The sequence below is a fragment of the Propithecus coquereli genome, unplaced genomic scaffold (assembly GCF_000956105.1).
Source record: "Propithecus coquereli isolate 6110/MARCELLA unplaced genomic scaffold, Pcoq_1.0 Scaffold362, whole genome shotgun sequence".
NCBI classification, from domain to species: Eukaryota; Metazoa; Chordata; class Mammalia; order Primates; family Indriidae; genus Propithecus; species Propithecus coquereli.
The window spans coordinates 1,505,657-1,518,577 of NW_012149308.1; the positions used below are offsets into that span (position 1 = coordinate 1,505,657).

A 12,921-nucleotide genomic window follows, 5' to 3' on the forward strand; every position below is an offset into this window, starting at 1 on the left:
AAAATTTGTTAAGGATTAAATACAGTTGCGATGTGATCCAGAAATCCCACTCCTAGGTATATGCCCAAGAGAAATGCAAACATATGTCCACATAAAAGTTTGAAGCATTATTCACAATAGTCAAAAAGTGGAAATAGCCAAAATGCCCATTATGTGATAAATGGATAAATGTGGTATATCCACACAATGTAATATTATCCAGCAATAAAAAAGGGATGATGTTCTGATCCATGCTACGACATGGGTTAACCCTGAAAACATGCTAAGTGAAAGAAGCCAGACACTAAAGGCTACCTATTAATTCATTTATATAAATAAGTAAATCTATAGAGAAAGAAAGTAGAATAATGGTTGCCTGGGTCATGGGGTAGGTGGCTGGAATGAGGAATGACTGCCAATAGGTATAGGGCTCTTTTTGGGAGTAATAAAAATGGCCTGAAATTAGATAGTGGTGATGGTTGTACAACTCTGAATATACTAAAAACCACTGAGCTGCACATTTTAAGAGGGTGAATTATATCTCAATAAAGCTGGTAAAAAAGAAAAAACCCAAATATTGGAATATTCATAGCAGCACCACTGTTCATGATAGTCCCAAACTGTAAACTACTCAAATGTTCATTAACAGTAGAAAACAAATTGTGCTATAGTCTTACAATGAAATACTACATAAACACGAGAAGGAATGATTGCCATATTAACAATATAGAGGAATCCCACAAACATAATGGTGAATGAAAGGAGCCAGACACTGAAAGGTACAAACTCTATTATCCCATTTATAGAAAGTACAGAAACAGGCAAAATTAACTCATGCTGATGAGAAATCAGGATAGTCGTTACTCTTGGCCAGGAGTGGGGCTAGAAAATAGAAGTGGACACACTCTGGGGTGCTGTTAGCTTCTGCTTTCTTGGTCTGGGTGCTGGGTACATAGTGTGTACAGTCCATGAAAACTCAGCAGTACACTCAAGAGTGTGCCTTTTTCTATACATATATATATGTGTGTGTGTACGTGTATGTGTGCATGTTAGACCTCGATAAAAAGACAGAATAAAGGGCACAGTTAAAGCAGGATTTGTGCCTTTTCCTCGCCATGGGACAAGGAATGAATGGAATTAGGATGGAATCTCCAACCTCAAAACTTTGGAAACTTTCCTTACATATTGCAGGAGTATAATGTAACCCCACTACAGGATGATTGTCCAAGGGATTTGAGCCCTGAGTCTTTTAAAAAAATTTTTTTTTACTATGTAATTTTTCTTTTAAATAATGCATACAAATAACATATACACTAATGAATGAAATGTGATAAACAGAAACATAGCTATTGAAAGACTGGATATCATTAATTTAATCACAGACACATGCTTTAACATGTATTGGATACCTCATAATGTAGTTATAACTTATTCTAATAAACTAGAGTCTAAATTATGGAAGCATTAACTTAACACTTTGTGAAAAAGATAAGTTCACACGCTGGGTTTTGGCAATTTATTCTTTCACAAAGCACATTTCATTCTATACTGAGGTTCTGGTATGTTTATTGGTAGGGGCAGAGGGGAGTGACACAGGGGAGCAGACATTTATTGAGCACTTACTAAGTTGCAGGCACTGAGCTTGAATCTCTACATAGACATCTTTTTAAAGGAGGCTCAGAGATATGAAGTGAGTTATCTGGGGTCACATAGCCAATAAACAATAGGGTAGAAATTCAAACTCTGGCCCATAAAGCCAATGTCCTTTCTCTTTCGCCACTTCTATTACCAGGGGCAGTGGGAAATAATGATAGAAGACATGTTGGTAAAGTTTTATTATGGGTCTATTTTGGAAGTTTTTGCTCAGGAAAGCAGAAAGCCCACTCTCCTGAAAGAGAACCTGTGCTTCCTGTACTTTCTTGGATATGAGATGAAAAGGTGGCAGTTGTGGTCCAGCTGTCCAGACTCAAAGTGCCTGGAGCGCTCATCCCAGGCAAGGCTGGCCTTCCAGATGTTTGAGGCCAGGTGTCAGGCTCAGTTTATCAAATGGCACCTGTGTCGAAGTTCATTTGAGAGGAATTACAGATCTAAATATAAAAAGCTAAAACTATAAAGCTTTTAGAAGAACACGTAATAAAGAGTACCTGCACAACTACAACCTGTAAGATTTCTTAGGGAAGATACAGCAAGCAACCATAAAAGAGTAATATTCTAAATTAGACTTCATCAAAATGAAAAGCTTCTGCTCATCAAAAGCCACCATTAAGTAGATGAAGAAGCAAGTCAGTGTCTAGGAGCAAATGTTCACAAAATATATTTCTGACAAAGCACTTAAATCCAGAACATATAAAGAACTGTGATAATTCAGTAATAAGATGACAGACAACCCAATTAGATGGGTAAATGACTTGAACAGATACCTCACAAAGGAAGATACCTGCATGTCCAAAAAGCACATGGAGAGGTACTCAACATCATTAATCATCAGGGAAAGGCAAATTAAAACCATAATGAGAAACCACTAACCCCCATGAGAAAGGCCAAAATTGAAAGACTATAACACAAAGTGTCGGTGAGGATGTGAAGCCACCGGAACTGTCATGAATTGGTCCTGGAAATATAAAATGGTTTAACCACTTCAGAAAAATGGTTGGGGCCGGGCGCGGTGGCTCACGCCTGTAATCCTAGCACTCTGGGAGGCTGAGGCGGGCAGATTGTTTGAGGTCAGGAGTTCGAAACTAGCCTGAGCAAGAGCGAGACCCCGTCTCTACTAAAAATAGAAAGAAATTAATTGGACAACTAAAAAATATATAGAAAAAATTAGCCGGGCATGGTGGCGCATGCCTGTAGTCCCAGCTACTCGGGAGGCTGAGGCAGGAGGCTGGCCTGATTCCAGGAGTTTGAGGTTGCTGTGAGCTAAGCTGATGCCATGGCACTCTAGCCCGGGCAACAGAGTGAGACTGTCTCAAAAAAAAAAAAAAAAAAAGAAAAGAAAAAAGGTTGGAAGTTTCTTATATATTTTAACATACATCTAACCTTTGATCCAGCCATTTCACTCCGAGGTATTTACCCAAGAGGAGTAAAAACACTGGTCCACAGAAAGACTTGTATACAAATGTTCACAGCAGCTTTACTTGTTAATAGCCCCAAACTGGAAGCAACCCAAATGTTCATCCATAGGAGAATGGCTACACTAACTATGGTATATTCTTGTAGTGTAATCATACTTAGCATTAAAAAGGAACAAACTGATACATACAATATGGATGAATCTCAAAAATGTTTTTCATGCTGGACAAACGAAGACAGACACGAAAGAGTACACACTGTATGAGTCCATTTATATGAAACTCCAGAAAAGGCAGATCTAACCTGCAGCAGATGACAACAGGTGAGTCATTGCCTGGGGTCAAGAACAGGGGTGAAGGGAGGATTGAATGAAGGCGGACGTGAGGGAACTTTCTGGGAAGACAGAAATGTTCTATATTGTGATAGGGGTTTGGGTTAGACAGGTTTAGTCATTTTTCGAAGCTGTACAGCTGAGATTTGTGTTTCAATGTATATACGTTTTACACTTAAAATGTTTAAAAGTAAGTATGAAGTATGGGGTGGGGAATGGATAAAGAAGAAATGAGAATGGCAGAATGTTAATAATTGTCAGAGCTGGGTAACATACGTGCTTGAAATTTTCCACGGTAAAAAAAATTTTTTTTAGAAAAAAAAGTCATCCACATCAAATGCTTCTGCCTCTCTCCACCTTCTCTTTCCCCTCCCCTTCTGTGTCCACTCTGCCTGGTCCCTGGGCCAGCCTCCTGAAGCCTCCAATTCCTGAATGAGCTCTACTTCCTGCCAAGGCCCACCACCCAACTCCATTCTTCTCTGCAGACCCCACCTCCACCCCTACGGCCAAGCCCCAACAACCACCAGGCATTTCTGCCAAGTCATGTCACACCCAATAGCTAAAAACCTGTGCGAGGTATTGGGAAGCAAGAATTTTTCCAGCCTACTTAGTAAAAGTTCAGTCCTATTCCAACTACATTATTTGACCCAGGATTTAAATAGCACCTGTCTCAAAGCCAGATACATAGAAGGCTTTGGAAAAAGTTGATGGCTTATATTCCAAAACTATCTTCAGAAGTTGATTGCTGAGAACTGAGAATACATTTCACCCTATAACAAATACTACATAGCCAATAAGGTGGAAGACCAGCCCACAAATATCCATCTACCCTAAAATACACTCAAGGCTCAAACAGCAACATCTCAATTAAATGCTGCAGGTGCAATGCTTCTTTCAAAGTCAACGCACATGACTAAGAATTGAGGAAAGTTCCAGGCTCAATGCTGAGTCAGTAGCACTATCAGCAGCACAGAAAGGAAGGGGACTCAGGCAAGGGCCCCCACGGGCAAGCCAGCAGTCAGGTCCGGCAGAAGACAGCTGAGGTTGGGCCACGCAGGGGAGGAGAACCTGTGGCTTTGGGGCCACATGTGGCCTTCTGGATCCTTGAGTGTGGCCTTTTGACTGGGATTTGTTCTGTGAAGTTTGGATTCAGTCGAAGGGCTGCACTCGGAGATCTGGAGGGCCACAAGTGGCCTTGAGGCTGCAGGTTCCCCACCCCTGGTATGGCCTAGTCCCTGGAAGCGAAGTCACTGATGCCTGGCCTGAGCACACCAGGCCATTCACTCCAGCAGGGAAGGAGAGGGGAAGAAGGTTTCCAAGTTACAACCCCATTTTTAATCTCCTAATGTGCCTGTTTAAAGCAAAATCATCCTTATATTCTAGAACATACATTATAGAAAATGTGGACAAGCCAAAAGAAAAAGAACCAGTATTCCCAGCACACAACTAAAACCACTGTTTCCGTTCCAGCATGTCCAGTGTGAGTTCTTCTAGTTTCTTCTATTGCATATGCACTGCTGAGGAGAAAGGTTCAGACCCAGAAATTTATTATTAGGATGTATCTTATTTCTTAATAAAATCATAAGTGCACTATCTGTATGGCTTGGACACCATTTTCAACATGGTTGCCACAGGAAACTACATTCTGAATTTCTGTTGAGGGCACCAAACAAGTTTTGCTTCATCTCAACAGGAAAAGGAAAGTGTCATCTGTGCCCACTGATAGTTACTCTTAAAAGGAGCTGGGTGGATATTCCTAGGAATCATTCAAACAGTAGCAAAGAAGACTGCATCTGGCTCCCTACCACTGAAGAGTTTGCTGTCTGGCAGAAAAGCATTAAATCAATAATTACTTAATCACAATTGTGTTGCCTGCTAGGAAAGCAAACCTCAGCATGCAAAAGCCAGCAGGGCGAAGGAAAGGAGTCCACGAAGGCTTCCTTGAGGAATTCAGATGTGAAAGCAGAACAGGTATTGATTGCCCAGAGGAAGACTGCAGGTGGGGGAGGGGACAGAAGCCAGGCTACAGTGGCTTCTAGGCAGACAACATGGATGGGAACGCACCAAGATTGGCCCAGTTTTGAGAGACCAGTTACAAAGCTGTTGGCAGTAACTCAGAGGAGAGAAGATGGGGTTTGGACGAAGATGGTAGCAGGGCACATAGAAGCAGGCAGATTTGAGAACCATTCTGGAAGTAATTAACTGGACTTGGCAATGAGGGAGATGGCGGAGTCAAGGCTGACTTCTAGGTTTCTGACATGAACTGCTAGGTGGATGATTTTACTCATCCATGTTTACTTAGAGAAGGCAATGTCTAAATTAACTATTGTCCCTATACTCTGCTAGAAATAGATTTGGCCAATCGCCTGACCATGTGTGGATGCCACACAAAACATTGGCACTGAATCAGAGGGCTGCCTGTTTCATCATTCCACAACCATCAAACCCACGTGTCCCACAGGACCATCTTTGAACTTTATGCATTTTCCAGAATGATGAAGAGAGAGTACCCAGACAATTATAAGAAGTCTTAAGGCATCTTTCTGAGGAGTGAATACCCGTGCGGATTGAGCCCACTAAAGCGAGCTGAGCCAAAAGATACATTTAAGCATTTCTAGCAGAATGCATGGCAAGCTGTATGCATCAGGATAAGCTAGGCTATGCTGCTACCACAGACAAGGCCCCAAAATTTCAGTGCCTTAACTACCAGCTTAAACACGTGATCTTCAAGTTTGCCACAACAGAGGCAAAGAGAGATGGAGGAAGTGCACCGTCTAACTTCCTCGGCCCAAAGTGATGCCTGTTGCTGCTACTCACGTGGCATTGACCGGCACAGACACGAGGGCCCAAGGGATATTAGAAAACATGGAAGAATATATAGATGTTTGGTGAGCACTGTCTGCCACACAATGCAGCAAGCTAATAAAGAGTCCAGGAATACCACTGCAGAGGGAGAAGTGACATAACCCACATAAAAGGCAGCAAAGAAAACTAGAGCTAACCTTATTTTAAACTATTACATATCTTAGTTTTGCAGAAAGCCCAATATCACTGTTGCATCCAAAATAACAGAATCACAACAGTATTATTTAATACAAAAGGAAAAAGTTACCTTGCCTCCCAAACAGGTAAAACCATGAAAGAAGATAAAATATCTCCGCCCACCCCAGTCCCCCATTGCTGGTATTAACCTGATGGTCCAAGCACCTTAGCCCACACCAACATAGTGTGCCATCCCACAATAGGCATATATTATGAACAATGATGACTCATGACATGAGATGATCCATGGCATGGACTCTATGGATAAAGAATGTCCTAGGAGACAATCTTCTAGCACTTGGGCTTTATTTTCATAATCTAAATTGTACTCTCTTATTACTATAACAAACAACCCCTAAATCACAGTAACCTGACCAAATAAAAGCTTTTCTCTTGTTCACACAAAATCCAAAGTGGATGTTCCAACAGCAATCCTGTAAGGAGTAACTCAGGTATTGATGTACCTTCCATCTTGTGCCTCCGCCAACTTCTACATGGAACCACCAAGGTTCCCAGGGAGACAATGGAAAGGGATGAGAAAATATGAGAAGGCCTACTAGCTATGCCAACACCTTGGCCCAGAAGTGACAGACATCACTTCTACTTACATTTCATTGGCCAGAAGTAGTTGTACATCCCACCTAGATTCAAAGGATGTTGGAAAATGTTGTCCTTGGTTCTCAGCAAGAACTAGGAGCACAAATCTTTCGTGGTCACACAACTATCTCTGCCACAATTTGTACCCCCGACTGACTCTTACACAAGCCAGCCAGAAAAGGGGATATCAGAAAACAGCAAAGCCAAAGGACTAATCTGGAAAGTGAAGTCCTAGTCTTGGTCTTTTTATCAATGTTTAGGAAATACAAGCATCCCCTGTTGTAGGTGGCAACACATCACAACTTTTAAAATCACTGTGAACGTAACTGAAGAAAAAGAATCAGAAGTAGGGCGGTGGATCAGGAAAGTAACATTTGAGTGAAGTTCAGAGGGAGATAAATATATTCTACCAGTCCAGATCTCATTTTAAGATTTGCCACTACATTAAGTGTATTCGATAATAGCATCCTGGGAAAGTAGAGTTTCCATGGTCAAAATGTTTGGGAAAGCACAAGACAAGGTCACGCAGGTTTCCTTCCTGCAGGATGTCTCAGTCTTAAAGTGTTCACAAGCACTGAGAACCTTCAGAAGGCAGACACAGCCTGCAGTTGAAAAAAGTAGAGAAGGCTGCCCAGGTAAATCCAGTCCAAACACAGAGTGTGGCAGCTGAAGTCATGGCTAGGAATTCAGTGAAAGCAGAGAGATAGACAATTAAACAAAAGGAGTGAAGGTAGATCCAGAAGAAAGGGTTTCTTCTGGGGGGGGGAAAAAGGACATAATTTGTTCTCCAAATATTGGAAGTATTAATAACTGGGCAATTGACCCTCACTTGCTAAATTGATAGTTCTGCTGAATTCAAGATTCCAGTCTTTGGTGATGAATGACAGATGCAAATAAATAAATACATATATACATACATATATTCTAGTCTTTCTAGGGGCTAAGGGCATACAGAGATGACCACCACGTCTGCCAAAAGCAAATGGGATGTTCCTCAAATGAAACATAGAATTATCATATGACCCAGCAATTCCACCTCTGGGTATACACACCCCAAAGAAGTGAAAGCAGGGACTCAGACATCCATACACCATGTCCACAGCACATGCTACGGCACAGATGAACCTTGAAGACATTATGCTAAGTGAAATAAGCCAGTCACAAAGGGACACACACTGTATGACTCCACTTATATGAAATATCTGGAATAGGCAAATTCATAGAGACAAAGCAGAATGGTGGTTACCAGAAGCTGGGGGGGTTGAAAAATGAGGAGTTATTGTTTAATGAGTACAGTGCTTCAGTTTGGGATGATAAAACCCAAAGGGTTGAATAGGCAGAACACAGAGGAATTTTAGGGCAGTGAAAATACTCCGCATGATAACATCATGGAGGATACATGTCATTACACCTTCATCCAAACACACAATGCACAACACCAAGGGTGAACCCTAAAGTCAATGAAAGACTTTCGGTGATTATGATATGTCAGTATATGCGTAGGTTCATCAGTTGTAGCAAGTGCCGCGCTCTGGTGGGGGATGTTGATAGCGGGAGAGGTTGTGTTGTGGAGGGGACAGGGGGTGTACAGGAACTCTCAATTTTGCTGCTAAAACCACTATTGAAAAGGCTTTCGGAAAAAGTTCTGGAGATGGATATTGGTGATGGTTGCATAACAGCGTGAATCTATCTAATACCACTGAAATCAGCACTTTAAAATGGTTAAATGGGCTGGGCACGGTGGCTCACACCTGTAATCCTAGCACTCTGGGAGGCCGAGGCGGGTGGATTGTTCTGAGCTCAGGAGTTCGAGACCAGCCTGAGCAAGAGCGAGACCCCATCTCTACCAAAAAATGGAAAGAAATTAATTGGACAGCTAAAAATATAGGTAGAAAAAATTAGCCGGGCATGGTGGCGCATGCCTGTAGTCCCAGCTACTCGGGAGGCTGAGACAGTAGGATCGCTTGAGCCCAGGAGTTTGAGGTTGCTGTGAGCTAGGATGACGCCACGGCACTCGCCCCAGGCAAGAGAGTGAGACTCTGTCTCAAAAATAAATAAATAAATAAATAAAATAAAATAAAACGGTTAAATGGTGAATTTTGTTATTTATATTTTGCCGCGGTTGAAACAAATGGGCTGTGCCCTGCCCCTCACGGCCCATGACAGTATTCATTCACAGCAGCATCCGCTTGTCCTTGCTTAGGACGAAGGCCTGCCTGCGCCTTTCCCGCAGCTCACTGAATCACCCAGGCGCTGGTGACGTACAGCCTCAAGATTTAGACCCATAAAACAGTACAGGGGGATGGAAAACCACAATCAAACCCAGCTTTGACTTGTGAGAAACTTCTATGAGAACGGCAGATAGCAAGCACTTAAATTTCACATCTATGATCGCCCTTAAAACACACTTGGGTCGGTTCAGCAGTTCCCCTCCCTCACAAGCCTTTTTCTAGATCAGCACTATTGAGACCTCCTGAGATGAGGAAAACGCTCTGTAGATTTGCTGTCCCACATAGGAGCCACCTGTGCGTACTGAGTACTTTAAATGTGGCTAGCGCAAGTAAGAAACTATTTTGATTGCATTTTAACTAATTTACCTTTAAATACCCACATGTGGTTAGTAGCTACCAAATTGGACAGCGTAGTTTTAGAACTTCTACAAAGAAGTGACAGATTTGTATCTTTTTGGCGGTGATGCCAAAAATCTGTGAGTGGTAGAGACGAGGAAGCGGGCTGTTTTCCTTACCACTCCTTTGATGACAAGCCTTTGGCACTTGGGCGACATTCATAAACGTTATATGTGCGTCAGTAATCTGTTTAATCCATAAACCCACTAAGGTAGGAGGATAGCGTTGTGCCTAATGGCAAAAAGGACATTTAACCACTCAGAGAAGAGTCTGTTCAAGCTCCAATTTTGGAACAGAATGAATAGAAATCGAGAAAACTAAGTGGTTGTAGGTGAAGTGGGCTCCTGAACAACGTTTCTAAAAAGATGTGTCGAAGGGGATACTCAGTGTGGTCAGAAATGTCAGGAGAGTGTTTTCAACAGGTCCAGCTGCCACTTGTTTAAACAAGCCTGACACCTGCCCCCCCTTCTAGCTGGGAAGGATTTGCTCTGGGGGGAAAAAAAAAAAAAGCACGTGCGCGCACACACACCAAAAAAACGCACAAAAATACCCCCACCCAGATGTGTGGTGCCCCCGGCAAAGAATGAATGGTAATAAACCCGGCTTACTATTTCGGCAAAGCACCTCCTCCCAGTTACTGTCTCATATGCTTTTAGGTTCAGGATAGGCTCTGTTACTCCCTTTGGTCAACGGAGAAACTGAGGCACAAGGACTCCCAAGTAATTACTGTCTCACAAAGGCACGGTAAGGAAAACAGCCAAGCAACTATTCACTCCTCACCTAGAGAAACCGTTGCCAACCCGAAGTACTGTATCGGAGGCCGGATCCTTGCGGCTCGCCTATTACAGTGAGCGTGGAGAGCTAGTGTCCCACGCCAGCGACAGTCGCCCAGAACCCATGAACGCTGTGCATTACGGCATAAAATACCTGTCACAGGGTGCTAGGTCGCACCCCACTGTCGGTGTGTGTTGAGGGCAGGGATTGAACCCTGAGATATTTCTTTTTTCTTTTTTTTTTTTTTTGAGACAGAGTCTCGCTCTGTTGCCTGGGTGAGTGCCATGGCGTCAGCCTAGCTCACAGCAACCTCAAACTCCTGGGCTCAAGCGATCCTCCTGCCTCAGCCTCCCGAGTAGCGGGGACTACAGGCATGAGCCACCACGCCCGGCTAATTTTTTCTATATATTTTTAGTTGTCCGATTAATTTCTTTCTATTTTTAGTAGAGACGGGGTCTCGCTCTTGCTCAGGCTGGTCTCGAACTCCTGACCTCGAGCGATCTCCACCCGCCGCGGCCTGCCAGAGGGCTGGGATTACAGGCGTGAGCCACCGCGCCCGGGCCCCCTGAGGCATTTCTAAGAGGCAAAACACAGACATACACTTAAGACACGGATTCCCACGCCTGGCCGCAGGACGGAGCCACCTGGGCAGCATTAAGCACTCCCGAGGCCTCAGAGGCCGATGTCGGTGGCCTGGGGTCTGGTCTGGACATTTAGAGTCCGAGAAGCTCCCAGGCGATTGTCACACACAGCCCCGCCGCGGGTGAGGGGCGAAGCCGGATAACCGGAGCGCAGGGGCGCTCAGCGCCGCCTGCGTTATACGCTGTTTCTTGGGTTATCCGCTATTTTAAAAGCCTGAGGAAGAAACGAGCGTAAATGCCGGCGGCCTCTGCTTCCTCATCTGGGAAAGGGGACAACGCTCCCCACGCTCCCCTCCCCCAAAGGTAGCGCGGTCCTGAGGTGAGAGTAGGGGGCAGAGGGGATGGGAAGGGGGTTGGGCGGGCGCCACGGCTCGTGCGAGGGTAAGGAAAGGAGCGAGGTGGGGGCGAAGCGGGCAGCCGCCCTCACCTGCGTCGTAGAAGGCGTCGAGCACGGCCGTCTCTCCGAAGTCGAGCTCCCCGAAGGGCACTGAGGTGAGGTGAGCGCCCTCGGCTTCGCAGGCCCTCAGCAGGCACTGCCGCGCCCCCGCCTCAGGGCCGCCGGCCGCGCCGCCCTGCGAGCTGTCGCTGCGCACATATACTGTCCGCAGAGCCCGCCTCGGCCCGCCCTCGCCGCCGCCGCCGCCGCCGCTGCCTGCAGCGCCCTCAGCCGCCGCGTCGGCCTCCGGCGGCCCGGCAGTGCCCTCACTCCCCGGCGGCAGCGGGCACGGAGGGGACTCTCCTGCCGCCCCGAGGGCCCCGGCCGGGGGAGTCCCGTCGCCGCTCTCCATCAGACCGCCCGGCGTGCCCTGCTCGGTCCCACGAGTGGCTGGCGGCTGCGGTCAGCCAAGAGCCACAAGTTGCAGCGGCGGCGCAGTCCGGGCACCTGCTCCTGGAGCGCGGGACGCGACGGGAGCCGGGCGACCCAGCGTGCACCAGTGGCCCCACAGCACGCAGGTCACAACAGCGCCCCTCAGCGGCGGACTGAAGCTCAGCTCCGTTGCCCCCAGTGCCCTCTGAAGGCCTGAGAGAAAGAGGCGGGGCCTGGGACGCCAGGGCGAGCGGGGGTGGGGGGCGGGGGGCGCGGGCCTGGAAAGGGCGGCAGGGCAGGAGCGCGAAGGGCGCCCCCTGTCGCCGCCTCCGCGCCGCGCCCAGAGACCGGAGTACGGCCGAAGCGGGAACTTCAGGACTTTTTTTTTTTTTTTTTTTAGCCATCCCTCTAAACCTGACAACCATTAGGAGCCCCACGTTCTTTTTTCTCAAAGCAATTTGAAGCTTTCAAGCGGGGTAAAAACTCTTTCAAAGCATTGATTGGATGTAAATATTCAACTCCACACTAAATACAGAGGTAGTTTTAACCCAGCCTTGGGATGAGCGGTTGCTTCATTTTGCACTCTTCGTCCCCGGCTGCCAAGCGCTGACCCTCCTGAGCCCTGTCCTAGAGGCCGGCTTGTCTTGGCTTTCACTGTGACAAGGCACTGAGAGGCACCAGCAGCAAACCTCGTTTGCCCCGGAAAATAGACTCCCAGTATGCCGCCTGCCAGACCTGTGAGACTCCGTGAACCCAAAGGGGGTCTTCACTGTGGATCCCACGCACCTCACGATTTTAGACCCAAATATGAAAAAAGTGTTACCACCGCAGATCATACCATTGTATTTAAAAGGTGGACACTGTCACAAAATTTTGGGATTTTTTTCTTCCTTTTTTTTTTTTTTTTTTTGAGACAGAGTCTCACTGTGTTGCCCGGGCTAGAGTGCCGTGGCGTCATCCTAGCTCACAGCAACCTCAAACTCCTGGGCTCAAGCGATCCTCCTGCCTCAGCCTCCCGAGTAGCTGGGACTACAGGCATGCGCCACCATGCCC

The 12,921-nt window shown here is 45.9% G+C and overlaps 1 protein-coding gene across 1 annotated transcript in view; it reads right to left on the reverse strand.

Annotated features, from left to right (window-relative positions):
* MAP3K15 (mitogen-activated protein kinase kinase kinase 15) overlaps window positions 1-11,848 on the reverse strand; it is a 130,909-nt gene extending 119,061 nt beyond the window's left edge. Inside the window, exon 1 of the mRNA XM_012651700.1 lies at window positions 11,488-11,848. Coding sequence (XP_012507154.1) covers window positions 11,488-11,848 — 361 coding nt within the window. The remainder of the gene's footprint in view (window positions 1-11,487) is intronic.
* Between the last annotated feature and the right edge of the window lie 1,073 nt (window positions 11,849-12,921).